The sequence below is a fragment of the Triticum urartu genome, chromosome 5, assembly GCF_003073215.2.
Source record: "Triticum urartu cultivar G1812 chromosome 5, Tu2.1, whole genome shotgun sequence".
NCBI lineage: Eukaryota > Viridiplantae > Streptophyta > Magnoliopsida > Poales > Poaceae > Triticum > Triticum urartu.
Window position 1 is genome coordinate 36,865,033 of NC_053026.1, and position 17,148 is coordinate 36,882,180.

The window sequence follows — 17,148 nt, forward strand, 5'->3', positions numbered from 1 at the left end:
ACAACATCCTAGGATATCGGACAAATCTTATGCCGAAGGCCGGAATCTCACCTTGCTCAACCCGTTGGCACTCATCACCGATGCACAAGGGTATCGACAACTTAGTTATCTCCTGTGGCAACGCATGGGCATGTGTGCTAGTAATAATAAAGAAGCACGGATTGAATCTGTCGGGTTCACCGTCACGGTGTTTTTGCAAAACACTCCCTCAAGTTTCTGGTAATTAACCCACGCTTCAGATTTAAGTTAGTACGTACTCCCTCCGTCCGAAAATACTTGTCCTATAAATGGATGTATCTAGACTTATTTTAGTTATATATACATCCATTTTATCCATTTTTAAGACAAGTATTTCTGGACGGAGGGAGTAATAAGTAAAAAAAAAAAAACGATCCGTTCGGGTCGGACGCAACGCCCGGTCTCCCCCTGCCCCAATCCCGACTCCAGGCCGTCGTCCCCAACACACCATGAGAACGAAGATGGCGGTGGCGCTGGTCCTGGCCTCCCGGGGGATCGTACCTCCTAGGCCTGCCCGATCCTCCTACTTCTCCTCGCGCTGCTCCTCGCTGTCCCCGCTCGCGGCCACCTCCAACGCCTCCTCCCACGCCTACGCCTTCGCGGGCCGTGAGCCGGTGCCCGCCCCGGATCCCACCTTCTTCGACGATGTCGTCGACGCCATCGTCGACAAGTACGGCTGGGACCCCGACGCCAAGGTCCAGGTCTGGCCGCTCGACGCCGAGGGCGCGCTCGTCGACGCCGTGCAGCGCTACGAGTTCCCCGCCCGCGTGGGGCCCCGCTGTCGCGCTGGCGCGGGCCTCCGACGGGGCCGTCTACTGGAGCCGCCCCGACGCCCCCGCGGTGGAGGAGGTGGTCGGGCCCCACGGGGTCGACTTCGTCACCGGCGATGGCGACCTGGCGTTCGGCTCCGGCGTCAGGGTCCCTGAGATGGTAGGGCCGTTCGAGCTGGTGGTCTCCGATGGCGCTGGCAGGGGCCGCGCAGAGCTCCAGTTGCCGTCGGTTAGTGCTGTTTGACTTTTATCTTTGTTGCTTCAGATTTTTTGCTTCTGCTTGCTTGCTTGCTATGCTCTTGAAGTTGTGTGGCCTGTAAGATGAAGCAGTTACTACAATTGGTGAATGGTCTAGCTGCTGCTTATCCCTTTTCTGTTTGTGACTTTGAATTGATTGCGTTTGTTGTAGTGTCTGCACCGCCGCCCGTTGATTAGAATGCATGTTCCGGCAGTCCACGCATCGATCGCTGGCAAATTAAAAAGGCATGAACGCACTAAAGAGAAATTCCGTGTAGATGATTCTTGTATATGGCAGTGGCATAGGCGCTGGTTGATGAAGCCGCTGGGCCGGAAGGCCCTCTCATTGCCATGCTAATGAGTATCACGACGAACATGGCCCCCACCTCAATGCCTCCCTGTCGGCGGTGAGGTCTGCCGGATCTGTACAACCCGCAATATTAGTAAAGAAAAAGAATAGCTTGATTGTTCTATGACTCTGTCATGGATAGGTAATTTGCATCAGAGGTCTATAGGATCTCCGCCATTAGTTTCCCATTAGAAAATTGAGTTACTAAAGTAAGGAAGATGTCCAAAGAGAGGTAATCGATGGCATGATATGCATCAGAAGATCCTCATCACTGAAGTAGTACTCCACCAGTCAACCTACAGTTTTGGAACATATAAACACAGCATCAAAGTGCTACCTGGCACCAAATAAAGAGTTCAGGTCAGGGTGTTATACTGCAGCTAAGCTGTATAGTCTGAATTTCTAAGTTTGAGGAGGATTTCAGTGTTTCTAAAGAAAGGGACAAGGATCAGGGCTATAAGATTGTTGAAAGACTCAGAGACATGTATCATGAATCGGGTGCAGTATGCTTTCTACCCGTCTTTTCCTTATTGACTAAACCCTAGTAAATGACTATTTCCAGTTTTCTCATGTAACCTGAACTGCTGCTGGTTTAAATTTCAGTTCTGCAAGCTGCGGCACACATGGTCTGCCTCCATGTCGTCCTACCTGCTTCAGGGCCCTCTACTTCTTCCCCCAAGATTGCCATTATGATTAACAAATCTGACGAGAGCAATTTAATTGGTGACACATCATATTTATTCTGCAACTGCATGTGAATTCTCATCTTGCGCCTACCTCTTTTGCTTACCAGGTTGCAAAATTTCATTAACTTATTTGTCGAAGTATCCTGCAAAATCATTTCTCTTATGGAAATTAGCCTATAGTATTGATCTAACAAGGTCCACTTCAACCTACGTCACAATTATGCAGTGAAGATGGAGAGCTTTAGGCAAAAAAAGAAAGAAAAAAAACTAGCACGTGATCTATGGAGAATAATTTTGACAGCAACTCCAACTGTAAGATTCCTGAAGTTATTTCTATGAAAGTTTGTAAGTTTTCTTGATATGTATGTACACTGACATATATCGCAATTAATGTTGGCAGATGCAATGGAGTACACTTGATGCGATCAATTCTGGTGTGTGTGTGTGTGATGCAATGACGTATGAATAATGACAGAAAAATATGCCTGAGGAGTATGGGTATGTAGTAACATTTCTCTGTTATTTTCGGAACAACTTGGAATATCTTATTGGTAGTTTATATACAAAGTGATTTTGATAATTATCATGCTGCAAACCTACATAGTTTTCTATATTAATCATGTCATGCTAAAATATAAAAGTTATAGCTTCAATAAATTGATAAAATATAGATTTGGGCTTTACATATTTATTGAATATATATTTACATATGAATACATCGTTACAGTCGGACTCCAGCGAGCAGCAGTGGTTGTTATACCCCACCAGGTAACTTGCTACTGTTGGTGAAACTCTCTTGTGCAGAAACGCCGATCTTGAAATCTTGATCCTACTTATTAGCCGTATTGCGAGCAATGTACTCATGTTTTACTGAACATGTAGGTAACATGAAATTTTGATCTTCTCTCATCACTGAAAGTTGTGTTTTAAACTTGCAAAAGCATTGCTAAGCCTATTCAATCATTTCTATTTTACCCTAGATTTCACTCCATACCATAATTGAGATACAAATGGGCGTTACTGATGTCGAGGAGAAGATTTGGAAGCTCTTGGATTGAGAATCTGAGATTTATATAGGTTTAGTAGAACAAAAAGTTTTGGATTCACTACTCCAGATACAACGATGCGGTATATATAGTTAACTTCGTACTTTATATTACCAATTTTTCTTCCTCCAAGAGTTCTCCGGATATAATCTACACCTGAAACAAGTAACATTAATAAATTGTTAAAAGCAAGGAAAAGTAACAAGTTCTGCAAATTAGTTTCATCAGGAGAGAACTGGCTGAAATGAAGCTAATACTGATGTACTGAATATCCTGCAGTGGTTAGTATACTAATAAAGAGTAAAACCGCATGTTTTGTCATATCTGAAACCCTTTTCTGCTCCATACTTTACGTAAACAATGCATGTGCATTGGCATCAGAACCATAGATTGAAAAATCATCATCCATTGGCATTCGTCACCCTGGCAATGAAATAACCTGCATTTGTTATTCAGAAGACTTCTTGTCCGGTTTAGTGTGTGATTTGTTACTATGATAAGGAAACATTTCCTCAACCCATCTTTCACTACACACACAGGTTGCACAGAGGAGTATAAGGATTTCTTCATCGGGCCAGTCCACGTGGAAGACGTCGCATTAGCCCATATCACGCTGTTTGAAAACCCGGCTGCATCCGGGAGTCACCTCTGTGTGGAGCCCATATGTCGCTTGAGCGATTTCGCGTCCCAAGTCACGGAGCTCTACCCCGACTACGAAGTCCCGAAGTAAGCAACACACACTGAACACATACTTCACATGTTTGGAGAACATAATTTCATAACAAACGACGACATGAATGGACTGTTGTCACGGTGCTAATCTCTTTGCGTTTGATCGGTTTGGTCGGCAGATTACCTGAGGACACGCAGCCTGCGCTGGTGAGAGCGGAGGCGGTGCCGAAGAAGCTGATGGCACTGGGCCTGCATTTCACTCCTTTGGAAAAGATCATCAAGGATGCGGTGGAGAGCCTTCGGAGAAGAGGATGCATCGCCTGATGGCTGGATTATTAGCTGTACCATATTCCTTCCCTTCTGTTGTAGGGTCATGATCAACCCTTGCTCCAGAGATGTGTTGTGCCCAGCCCAGTGCTAGACCTTATAGTTGCCTGTATGATTGTGCAATAACGGCTGGTTGATCTACTGGTACACCTGTCTGTTCTTGCTAGATTCTTCCAAGAAGTCCTTGGGTGTTGCAAGGAAGATCACCGATGAATAATTGTCCAGGATAAGAGAAGAAGACAGTACTCTCGAAATAGAACCAATAATCTATTCACAAAATATGCCGAACTTTTTCGGACAGAGGGAGTAAAAAATTGGGTCATCCATTTTGAAACGGAGGGAGTATTACCTTATCTGTACCTCATCTTTACCCGTTCAGTACACTTACGAAATCCATTCACGTTTATGTTTTTTCTACTCCCTCGTCCCAAAATTCTTGTCTTAGATTTGTCTAAATACGGATATATCTAGTTACATTTTAGTGCTAGATACATCCATATCTGAACAAATCTAAGACAAGATTTTTGGGACGAAGGGAGTACAACACATCCTGTCATGACATTGTGGAGAGTATTTTAAAGAGTTTGTTGATGTCATCATGTCTGGTTGTGGGTCATGGGAGGAGGAGGAGGGGGTCTTGAGCCATTGGGTTAAGATTTTGTTGTTTTTTCCTGTTGCAACACAGGGGCATTTGTAATTTCTGCTTGTGTAGGGCGAGAATGGGCAGAAGCAATCGTGTATTCCTTTTTGTTTATTTGTAAAATATCTATACTTGCGGCTCTTAAATTGTTCATTGCCATTCTTCACTTTTTTGCTATCTTTGATGTCCTTTCTCAATCCTTTGGACATCATCAGGTACTTATCCCGTCACAACGTTGGACACCTTACTATCTTTATAAATGATAGGCGGTATAAAATCAAGAAATGCTTTGAAAACAAATTTGTTGTATATAAATGGCCTTTGCAACTTCATTTTACAAGATGAAAATATGCTAATTTTAATTTGTCATAGGGGAACTCTTCCCAACCAAACAACCAACTATCTGTAAAAACTCCCAAAATATACCCTAAAAGGACTATCTGTAAAAAAAACTTAACACAACAAATATAGTTTAAAAATGTTCATGCTATTTTTCAACAAAAAATGTTCTGCTCGCGCGCCTAACCCTGCATGCGTGCCTGCCATGGGTGAAGTTTGCACTGGACTTAGTACGTGGGTCAAATGTTAATGGACCAAGCCCTAAAACAGTGGAAAAAAGTTACAAATGAAATATAATATTCCAAAAAAGATCATCTCACCCATTTCAAAAAGCATTCTCGAAAATAAAAAAAAACCCTTCTCGTAGTAAAAAAAACATGTTTTCTGAACAACAAAAATTAAGATAAAAAATCGTGTTTTTCGGATTAAATGAAAGTGCGGAGCTAAAATAGGTAATGATGAACATTTTTAGGGTACCTCAAATTTCATCGTACAAAAAGAAATACTCAGTTTAACCTTATTTCTGATGTTTGCAAAAATTAGATTAAAAAGATATTGCATAATGGCACGTGGAGCATGTTTTTTTTATTTTTCGCCCGGTGCAACGCACGGGCATTTGTACTAGTAACTCATAATATGGCAACAGGCCGGTCAAGAGGGTATGAAAGCTAAACCTCAGTTGGTTGGAAGCCCCAAAATGACCTTATGATCAGTTAATAAAGATTCAGATACACAAAAATGAAACGATGGAGGCTCTATATATTTCAGGGATGCCGTCTTTATTATATTGATCATAAAAGCTATATACATCAACAGAAGTATGTACAATGGGGAGAGACGGTGGCTCAAGTATAGTAAGGCCGAAGGTGAGCAATGTTCCATGGCCTATTGGTCTCCTGCTCATAGGTGTATGACTTCTTGTGCTCCCGTAGATCAATGAGATACTACGAGCCGTTATTCAGATTCTTACTAACCACAAAGGTCCTTCCCAAGGTGGGAAAAACTTGTGCATATCTGTCTGATCTTGAATCAGCCGGAGCACCAAGTCGCCTTCTTGAAACGCCGGGGTTTTGACTCTGCGACTATGGTAGCGATGCATGTCTTGTTGGTATATCGCCAAACGAGCCGCCGCACGGTCACACTCCTCGTCCAAAGCATCAAGTGCGTTTTGACGAACTATCTCATTGTCAGCTTCAACATAAGCTGCCACACGGGGGCGAGTCATGGCGGATATCACTTGGAAGAACCGCCGCTGCCCCATATACCATGAAGAAAGGTGTATAGCCTGTTGACCTGTTCATACTCCAGAGCACTAAAGGTAACTCCTCAACCCAACAACCCGGCGTTTTTTCCAAAGGAACCATAAGCCGGGGCTTAATGCCTCTCAAGATTTATTGGTTAGCCCTCTCAGCTTGACCATTAGACTGTGGATGAGCTACTGAAGAAACATCATGATGGATATGCTCTCGTTGACAGAACTCCTTCATAGCACCCTTAGATAAATTAGTACCATTATTAGTGATGATACTATGAGGGTAACCAAATCGGAAGATCAGTTTTTTAACAAACTGAACGGCGGTCGTCGCATCACATTTGCTAACCCGCTCTACTTCGACCCACTTGGTAAACTTGTCAACCACCACCAAAAGGTGGGTCTTCTTATCTTTAGATCTCTTGAAAGGTCCAACCATATCAAGCCTCGAGATTGCAAATGACCAAGTTATAGGAATCATCCGCAACTCTTGAGCCGACACATGAGCTTGTCGAGAATTTTTTTGACATCCATCGCACTTACTGACGATATCTTCTACATCAGCATGAGCCGTCAACCAATAAAACCCATGACGAAACACCTTAGCCACCAAGGATTTAGACCTGGCATGATGACCGCAATAACCTTCATGAATTTCTCATAAGATCTCATGGCCTTCCTCAGGAGAAACACAACATTGAAACACGTCTGTCAAACTGCATTGGTGTAACTTGCCATTGACAATAGTCATAGACTTGGACCGGCGGCTTATTTGTCTGGCCAAAGTTTCAACCTTAGGTAACTCGCCGCGGGTCATATAAGCGAGATAAGGCAAAGTCCAATTAGGAATAACATGAAGAGCCGCCACAAGCTGCGCCTCTGGGTCAGGAACAACAAGGTCTTCTTTAGATGGCAACTTAACAAAAGGATTGTGGAGCACATCTAAGAACACATTAGGAGGCACCAAGCCGGCTTAAGGTATCAGCCGCCTCATTCTTCCTTCGGTCAAGGTGATCCACCTGATAAACTTTAAAATGACCAGCAATATTGTCAACCGCCCGGCGATAAGCTGCCATGAGCGGGTCTTTAGAATCCCAAGTGTCCGAGACTTGCAAAGCCACCAGGTCTGAATCACCAAAACACTTGATCCGGCTTGAATTCATCTCTTTGGCCAGACGAAGTCCATGGAGTAAAGCCTCATATTCAGCCGCATTATTAGTACAAGGAAACATTAACCTTAAAACATAGCAAAACTTTTGACCTTGTGGGGAAGTTAAAATGACTCCAGCCCCCGAGCCCTCCAACTGCTTAGACCCATCAAAGTGGATTGCCCAATAGGTGTTTTCAGGCTTCTCCTCAGGCATCTGTAATTCTGTCCAGTCATTAATTTATGAAGTCCACTAAAGCATGAGACTTAACGGTTGTTCTTGGCACATATATCAAACTATGAGGCCCAAGTTCAATTGCCCATTTAGCCACCTGGCCCGTAGCCTCTCTGTTCTGAATAATATCCCCTAAGGGAGCAAAACTAACCACAGTGATAGGATGACCAAGAAAATAATGCTTCAGCTTGTGACTTGCCATGAACACCCCATATACCAGTTTCTACCAATGTGGGTATTGCTGTTTGAACTCAATCAACACCTCATTGACATAACACTACAAACAAATACACTTCCGTGATGATACGTGTTTGTCACAGTACGTCACGTTTTTTGTCATGCATGTACATCCATGACGATTTTATGACTGAATCAAGATAGTCATACCTGTGTTGTCGTAGAAGTGTTGCATGACATTACCAAAATTATCATCACAGAAGTGTCCGCTTCCATGATGATAAATGTCGTGTCATGGAAGTGCTTTCGTCAAGGGTGACCAACACATGGCATCCACCGTAACGGGTCACTGTTAAGCTATCGGGTCCAGTTTTGGATCCGATAACCCGCTAACAGCCACTACCAATGCCGATTTTCCACGTGTAAAATTCACATTGGCCGATGAAACCGCGTGTCAGCTCCGCGTTGGGACAGATGTCATCCACTCATTGGACAGAAGGAGCTTATGATACGTCGACACGTGGCACGGCCCAACAGAGGCCCATTCCGATGAAAAGGCCGGCTGGTTTGACTTGGTCAAAAGGTAGCGGGCCGGCCCATGGAAAGCCTATTAACGACTTGTTCGCATATAGCCCATTTACAGCCCGCTAGGTCACGGCCCGTTACGGCTTATACGAATTAGGCCCGGTAGCGTCATCTAGGCCGTCCAGTATGATTCCAACCCGTTGTAACTTCCGGCCCATGTATGGCCCATGATGTCTTTCTGCCCATATGAGGCCCTTTGTAACTCTTGGCCCATTAACGGCCCGTGTTGAAACTGGCCCGTAACGAACATTGTATCGCTTTATACCCATTAATGGCCCATTAGTGCATCGGCCGTTTCCAGCCCGTGTTAACTTTCGGCCTTCTAAGGGCCCATTTATTCTTGGGCTCATTTCCAGAATTCGATTACTTATGGTTCGTTACTGGCCTGTTCCACTTGTGGGACAAATTCTGCCCATGGTTACAGTCGGCCTATTTGTGGCCCGTTAACACGTTGGGCAGTTTTCGTAGGGTCATCAATTACGACCTATTAATGGCCAGTTATGGTTGGGCCATAAAACAGACAATATCCACTCTAGCCTATTTACGGCCCATTTTGCGGTCCGTCATTGGTCCATGAATAGTACGGCCCATGTTTGGCGAAACGATTATACGGCCCGTAGAAGGCCCATGGATGAGATGGCCCATAGAAGGCCCATGGATCCTACGGCCCATTGAAGGCCCATGGATCCTACGGCCCGTGGAAGGCAAATGGATCGTACAGCCCGTGGAGGGCCATGGTCACTACACACTACAAAAAAAAGACACATCCGTGACATTTTGGGCCGAATGAATTTTTTTTCTGTCATACATATGACACTTCTATGACGATAATTGTGACAAAACCCGATATCATCATAGATGTGGTGGGCTCCTACTTCTATGACAAAAAATCATGACAGAAAATGGGCTTTTCGTCCTGGGAGGGCAGGAGACGCAGCTGCATGACATTCTTTGGGCCGTCCATGACGGAAAAAACCATGGTAGAAGCGAGGGCGGGGAAAATTTCGGGGAGTTCCCGGTTATGGTGGGGAGGTCGGGGGCCGAGCGATGCACGTTTCTCTCGTACACGTATGCGCGTGTGTGCGAGGCGTTGGCTCTAACTGAACCCGAGCGAGGCGTTGGGCTCTAACTGAACCCGAGCGATTGCACTACAGGCTACGCGTTACTGAACCCGAGCGATCGATCGCTGCTAACTGAAGCCGATCGATGCTGCCTTTGGGATGAACAGTGAGCGTTGCGGGGGGGGGGGGGGGGGGGGGGGGGGGGTTGGACGAACAGTGAGCGGTGGCGTTGCCTCTGGATGAACAGGACCCCGTGGTGTGGTGGATGGCTGGATGAACAATAGACGGTGGAGGGGTGCTCGTGGAGGGGTGGATGAACAGGACCCCGTGGTGTGGAGGGCTGGATGAACAGTAGACGGTGGAGGGGTGCCCGTGGAGGGGTGGATGAACAGGACCCCGTGGTGTGGAGGGCTGGATGAACAGTAGACGGTGGAGGGGTGCCCGTGGAGGGGTGGTTGAACAGGACCCCGTGGTGTGGAGGGCTGGATGAACAGTAGACGGTGGAGGGGTGCCCGTGGAGGGGTGGTTGAACAGGACCCCATGGTGTGGAGGGCTGGATGAACAGTAGACGGTGGAGGGTGGTTGAACAGTAGCCGGTGGAGTAGCGCGCGGTGGAGGCTGAATGAATAAGAGCCCGTGGAGGCTGGATGAACAGGGGCCCGTGAAGGCTGGAGGAGGTCGACCGTGCAGATGAACAGTATCCCGTGGAGTCCCGTTTTACGGTACGCCACACCCCTCCCGATGAACAGGACCCCCGTTTCGACCATAGCGCTCCAACACAAGTCCGTTTCGTCCGTTTTGCGGTACGCCACATCCCTCCCGATCAACATGACCCCCGTTTCGACCGTAGGAGGTCCATTTTCTTCGTTTTGCGGTACGCCAGACCCCTCCCGATGAACAGGATCCCGTTTCAAACGTGGCCGGTCGAACACAAGGCCGTTTCCTTCGTTCTGCGCTACGCCAGGCCTTGTTTTCATCGCCTGTTGCGTCCAAGCCCTCCCGATGAACACGACGCATTCTGTTCCCTCCCCATGATCACGAAGCATTCCGTTGCCTCCCCATGAACACGACGATGACACTGTTTTTCCGTTCCGACCCAGCCATGTACACGAGCCCTCGCCGTACGTATGCGCGTGTAGGCGTTCGAGACCCCGCCCGTATGTACACATACGTGGCCGTATTTTCTTTCTTGCACCTTGGCCGCTGTACGTACGTGGAAATGCTACGTGCGCGCCTCTACATCGACCAGTATATATGTACGTACACGTTCGCGACCAGACTGACAACGCTACATACGCTTCGACCAGGTGGGTCCCGACTGTCAGGCACTTCCTTGCGTGCGAAGATGTAGCTGGTGGGTCCCAGCAGTCAGGGGCAAACGTTTTTTTTCGCGAAATACGGTTGCCCGTCCGGTGGGTCCCCGCTGTAAGGTGGAGGAATAATTATTTTGCATGTAATAAGGAGGCACTTCTTTGCTGCGGCCGTGGACCTAGCTGTCAGCCTCTCCACGTACAGTCCATGTCCGATGGAAGCCGTTCCTTGACCACGTTGACCACGCCGCGCCGAGAGCACCAGGGTGGTGGACAATGGAGAGGCCTAGGAAGGGGACGATGCAGAGCCGGGGAAGACGCGTCAGTGGATGCCCACGCGTAGAGGAGTACGAGGGTTCACAAGTTTGCTGCGGTGTGAGGCTGCCGTCGCCGCAGAGTAACAGGGGGTGTGGGTGAGTAGAGGGATGGCCTAGCCAGCGGTGGGAGTAGTTGGGGGCGGTGAGGCCTCCGCCGCATCGCAGCCGGCCAAGGGAGGCCGGAGCACGAGGAACGACCGGCGCTGGTTTGGGCGGCTAGAGCAAGAAGACCAGAGGTTGAAGAAGCACTACGGCCGTTGGATGGACATCGTATGGTCACTGGAGCTAGAATCGTGCATATTGACTAAGTTGACAAAGCCCTCCGTCCCTGTCAACTTAGTAGGCCCACAAGTCAGCCTGCCACTATACTGGGTCCCAGCTAACAGGGGGAATATTCATTTTTTTGTGCGTAATAAGGAGGCACTTCCTTGCGTGCGAAGATATAGCTGGTGGGTCCGAGCTATCAGTGGCGGTAATGTTTTTTTCGCGAAATACAGAGGCCCTTTCAGTGGGTCCCTGATGTTAGGTGGAGGAATCATTATTTTGCGTGTAATAAGGAGGCATTTCCTTGCGTGCGGCCGTGGACCCCGTTGTCAGCCTCTCCACGTACAGTCCACTTCAGATGCATGTCGGTCGTTGACCATGTTGACCAGGCCAAGCCGAGAGCACCAGGGCGGTGGACGACGGCGAGGCCTAGGAAGTGAACGACACGGAGGCAGGGAAGACTCGGCAGTTGTTTCCCACGCGGAGGGGAGTACGACTGTACAAGAGTTTACTGGTTCGTCTGCCGTCGCTGAAGAATCATAGCAGGTGTGGGTGAGTAGAGGGATGGCTAGGCCAGCGATGGAAGTACGGTGGGGCGGTGAGGCCTGCGCGGCAGCACAGCCGGCCGCGGTGAGGAGGGAGCAGGCAGTCCCGCCGGCGCTTGTTTGAGCGGCTGGAGCAAGAAGAGCAGAGATTGAAGAAGCACGACGGCCGTTGGATGGACATCCAACAGTCACTGCTTGTGCGTCAACCTTTTTTTAGGAAAGCCTCAAATCTGTGGAAAACAACATACAACTCATCTGCCATTATTTCTAATAATTTTCAGCCCATTTGCTAATTCTTAAGGTTTTTTTGAACCCATATTCTTTTTGTTAGCATTACAGCCCATATTATGGCCACGGTTAAAAAATTATAAGAAATTTTGCATATTTTGGTGCGGTCCGAACTGTTTTTAATCCCGAAATTTCGACTCACATTCAAACTGATTTTAAAAATAAATGTATATCAATATAAAATCCAACAAATTCTCCACGCATAAAAATTAATGAAATTTAAAATCTTGAAATGAAAAAAAAGATATTTGAAACTAATTGCCGGTTTGATGTGTTTTAAAAATGTACAACCCATTTCTCATTACTGATGGGCCATTTTCTCGGCCAACCGAATGAAAACTCTCCTCGTCTTGAAAGATTTGCAGCCCAACAGGCCTGACAAAGCGACTTACTTGGCAAATCACAAAAAAACTAGGCCGTGGCCGTGGACCCAGCTGTCAGCCTCTCCACATACAGTACTCTTATGATGGAAGTTGTTCCTTGACCACATTGACCACGCCTGTGATGCCCGGATAATTAAGCTACAGTAATTCCCTGCTAATGATGCCACGTCACCACAGTTAGTGTTATTAACCTCACGTTAGTTCAAAAACGGATTCAAAATTCAAATTCAAAATATGGCAAACCACAAAAGTTTTCGAACATCAAAACTAAATTGTTCGGGTTGTGTCAAATAATGCATAAGTAATTATGATGGAGAAACCACATTTTTATAAAATGTTTAAATGCTCTAAATTAACCAAAACAACTAGTAGAACAATTGATTAAATACCTTTTCAAGTTATAAGATTACAAACTGTTTTTTAATGCCTAACTAGTATTGGCAATGGTATAACTAGTAACACTACATTAGGTGTTGCTTTATAGTGAACAAAACTAAAATGAATAGTAAATAAAATAGAAAAACTACTTAACAGGAAAAATAAAACAAAAGAAACAGAAAAGGGAGAACCCCCCTCTTCCCTGGGCCAGGTGGCCCAACTAGCCACACAGCCGGCCAGCCCAGCAACCGACCGGCCCAAACCCCACTCCTATCCTTATCCCTCACCCCCGCAACCCTAGCCAACCACCCACACCTCCCACTCGTCCCCCACTCCCCACATCGCCCCCTCTCGATCCGATCTGGATCGAGGGAGCAGCCCGAGCCCCTTCGACGCCAACCCCGCCGTCCCCCGTCGCTAAGCGCTCGCTGGACCCCGTCGGTGCCGTCCCATCGTCTCCCCCTCGCCCTTTCCCCTTGCTCAAGATCGCGCCCGAAGGCCGCAGATGCCACGGCCACTGCCGCCGCGCCAGGACACCATCGCCGGCCTGCCGCCTCGCCGACCTGCCTCATCTCCATGACGGTCGTCCCCGACGTCCTCCCCGACACCCACTGCCCCGTGCCCTACATCCTCCCATGAGCTTCCCCTCCTTCTTCTCTGCCTCGCTCCCGCCGCGCACCGCGAGCCCCGTTCCGCGCACTGCACACCCCTGCTGTTCTAGTCCTCCTGCCGCCCGCGACCCCCTGCTGCTGCTCACGGCCACCGTGTTGGGGAACGTAGTAATTTCAAAAAATTTCCTACGCACATGCAAGATCATGGTGATGCATAGCAACGAGATGGGAGAGTGTTGTCTACGTACCCTCGTAGACCGAAGCGGAAGCATTGACGCAACGTAGAGGAAGTAGTCGTACGTCTTCCCGGTCCAACCGATCCAAGCACCGTTACTCCGGCACCTCCGAGTTCTTGGCACACGTTCAGCTCGATGACGCTCCCCGGGCTCCGATCCAGCAAAGCTTCGGGGAGGAGTTCCGTCAGCACGACGGCGTGGTGACGATCTTGATTTCAACCGTCGCAGGGCTTCGCCTAAGTACCGCTACAATATGACCGAGGTGTAATATCGTGGAGGGGGGCACCGCACACGGCTAAGGAACGATCATGAAGATCAACTTGTGTGTCTATGAGGTGCCCCCTGCCCCCGTATATAAAGGAGTGGAGGAGGGGAGGGCCGGCCCTCTCTATGGCTGAAAGAACATGCGGTGCCCCCATGTTTGGTTTTGGTAATTGATGACAATCTCTATGGACTAATGGTTGCCTTGAGTTATATTTGAAGGTTTTGTCCATAGGCTTTTCTTGGAGTACATGTGTTGGTTTCAAGGAGAGTTTGTGTCGACCAAGGTTCTATTCAAGGAATTACCTAAAGATTGGTCTTGTGAGAGGTTGATCAAGACTAAGTTAAAGAGTGAATCAAGTTGATCAACCCACAAAGCGTAGAAGATGTATCGAGAGGGATCAAGTGATCCCATGGTATGGTAAGCATTGTCAATTACGCTTTGTGTACTAACCCATGGTCTTTGTGAGGGTTCTTTGTGGGGTTAGGTTGCGGAAGAGTAGCACACCCATAGTAGAGTATGGGGGAGCAATCAACTAGTCTTCATCGACTCAACACAATCAAGAAAGGTTGCGGTGTGCAAGTTCAAGTGGAGCATCACGAAGAGATCAAATGCTTGAAGCTTGCCGTCCATTGTGGTGACAATGGACTTGTGAAGATGTGCGGAAGAAAGGCTCACCCATAGTGGAGTATGGGGGAGCAATCAACTAGTCTTCATCGAGCCAACACAATCAAGAAAGGTGGTCCAACTTGAGGGAGTCAAGATCGTCATCATCTAGCTCAAGTGGACCATGTGCAAGGCAAAGGTTTGCCCTTGGTAGGTTTTCTATTTTACCGGTCTCATGATGGTAGTTGGGAGACCAGGTTATAGGATCGATTGTTGTACTATCAAGGGGGGCTCTCAATGAGTAGCTTGATCGTATCGTTCATAGAGAGCTCAAACCATTGCATCCTTGCATCATCCTTATTGGTTCTTGTTTGGTTCTTCTCTTTGTGAGTTTTGGAGCTTATGGTCATCTTGGTGACAAGCTCGAGTTCATCGAAAATGGAGTCCACTCGCATCTTCTATGATGTTTTCGATGTTGGAGGTTTTTGCCGGTTCTTCTCGGTTGGAGGTTTCTCTCCTCTATTTATTGGCTTACCTCCCCTGCCTCTTCTTACTATAACCTTGAGTTTGATGCTACTCGTCGTCTTGTTTCCAACAAGCTTGAGTTTGCTCAATTCGGAGCTCATATGTAGAAGTTATGGCAGTTCTGGTTTTCTTGAGTGTGGTTTTTGTCAGGGTCCCAGCGGTAGTTCCGTGGTACCCAGCGGTAGTACTGCTGAGGAGTCACAAGCGGCAGTACCGCTCCGCAGCGGTAGTACCGGCGGTGACTCCGCAACAGTACTACCGTTGGCTTACCAGGTCCCTACCGCGTCGATTCGAGGGGTCTTTTTCTGTGTCGGATTGTGCGGTACCTCGCCGCGGCAGTAGTGCGGCAGTACCGCTCCTTAGCGGCAGTACCGCCCTTCCTCCGCGGTAGTACCGCCCGATTCCCTCTTTCCCTTTACCCTTCGTTCTGCGCGGTAGTACCGCCGAAGGGTGCGGTAGTACCTAACCCAGCGGTAGTACCGCCTAACCCAGCGGTAGTACCGCTGTCTCCTACGGTACTACCGCCCCAAGGTTCATGTTTTGTTGCTCCTTTTCCCTGTTTCTTCCACCTGAGCGGTAGTACCGCTCGTGGAGCGGTAGTACCGCTTGTGTGCGGGCTGAGCACATAACGGTTGGATTTCCCCCCTCCTATAATAGGGGGTCTTCTTCCCCTTTGAACCTTATCCTTTGAGCTCGTGTTCTTCCCCCATTGTTGACCTTCTTCGAGCTTGCTAACTCTCAATCCCTCCATGGATTCTTGCTAGTTTTTGAGGGAAAAGAGAGAGGAGATCTAGATCCACATTTCGACCAATCACTTTCTCCTCTATGTGAGGGGAACCCCTTGGATCTAGATCTTGGAGTTCTTGGTGTTCTCCTTCTTGTTCTTCCTCTCATTTTCCTCCCTAGCATTAGTTGCTTCGGTGGGATTTGAGAGAGAAGGACTTGGGCACTCCGTGTGCCCTTGCCATTGCATTTGGTGCATCGGTTTGAGTTCTCCACGTGATACGTGGAAGTTACAAGTTGAGAAGCTTATTACTCTTGGGTGCTTGGTACCCTTGATCTTGTTCCTCTTGGGTGCTTGGGCTCCCTAGACGGTTGTTGGTGTTCGGAGCTCAATCAGTGTGGTGCAAAGCTCCGGGCAAGCGTCGGGGTCTCCAATTAGGTTGTGGAGATCACCCCGAGCAATTTGACGGGTACCGGTGACCGCCCCCAAGGGTTGCCAAAGTGTACGGGTTCGGTGACCGCCCCCAAGGGTTGCCATTTGTACGGGTTCGGTGATCGCCCTCAAGGGTCCCTTAGTGGAATCGCGGCATCTTGCATTGTGCGAGAGTGTGAGGAGATTACGGTGGCCCTAGTGGCTTCTTGGGGAGCATTGTGCCTCCACACCGCTCCAAACGGAGATTAGCATCCGCAAGGGTGTGAACTTCGGGATACATCGTCGTCTCCTCGTGCCTCGGTCATCTCTTACCCGAGCCCTTTACTTATGCACTTTACTTTCTTGTCATATATCTTGCTATCACATAGTTGCTTATCTTTCTTAGCATAAGTTGTTGGTCCACATAGGTGAGCCTAGTTGTTTTAGGTTTTGTGCTTGGCATTAACCACTAGGTTTATGACGCATTTGTTCAAGCCTAAACCGTAATTATTTTAAAACGCCTATTCACCCCCCCTCTAGGCGACATCCACGATCTTTCAATGGCGCGCCCTAGGGGAGTCCTACTCCCACCGGGAGTAGGATTCCCCTTTTCCTAGTCCAACTAGGAGTCCTTCCATGTAGTAGGAGTAGGAGACAAGGAAGGGGAAGGGAGAAGGGAAGGAAGGAGGGGGCGCAGCCCCTCCCCCTAGTCCAATTCGGACTAGGCCTTGGCGGGGCGCGGCCTGC

General features: G+C 48.0%; 1 protein-coding gene across 5 annotated transcripts; it reads left to right on the forward strand.

Moving 5' to 3' along the window:
* Nucleotides 1-413: 413 nt before the first annotated feature.
* On the forward strand, nt 414-4,384 carry LOC125507735. 5 transcript variants are annotated; one of them, XR_007282960.1, is made up of 6 exons: nt 414-1,017; nt 1,978-2,167; nt 2,287-2,372; nt 2,461-2,558; nt 2,788-3,832; nt 3,958-4,384. XR_007282960.1 is itself a non-coding variant. In XM_048672225.1 (2 exons), exons 1-2 carry the CDS (start codon nt 664-666, stop codon nt 2,065-2,067), a joined length of 444 nt encoding a protein of 147 aa, XP_048528182.1. In that variant the 5' UTR covers nt 414-663; the 3' UTR covers nt 2,068-2,139. The 5 variants fall into 5 exon arrangements, 1 of the variants encoding a protein (XP_048528182.1); XR_007282961.1 differs by having other exon boundaries at nt 3,646-3,832; XR_007282962.1 differs by having other exon boundaries at nt 1,978-2,097.
* The last annotated feature ends 12,764 nt before the right edge of the window (nt 4,385-17,148 follow it).

What these genes read in the sequence shown, in the direction of transcription:
- LOC125507735 (XM_048672225.1), top strand. Translation starts at nt 664, where the DNA reads ATGTCGTCGACGCCATCGTCGACAAGTACGGCTGGGACCCCGACGCCA. An exon ending in CAGAGCTCCAGTTGCCGTCG is followed by an intron (nt 1,018 to 1,977) that starts GTTAGTGCTGTT and finishes TTTAAATTTCAG; the next exon opens with TTCTGCAAGCTGCGGCACAC.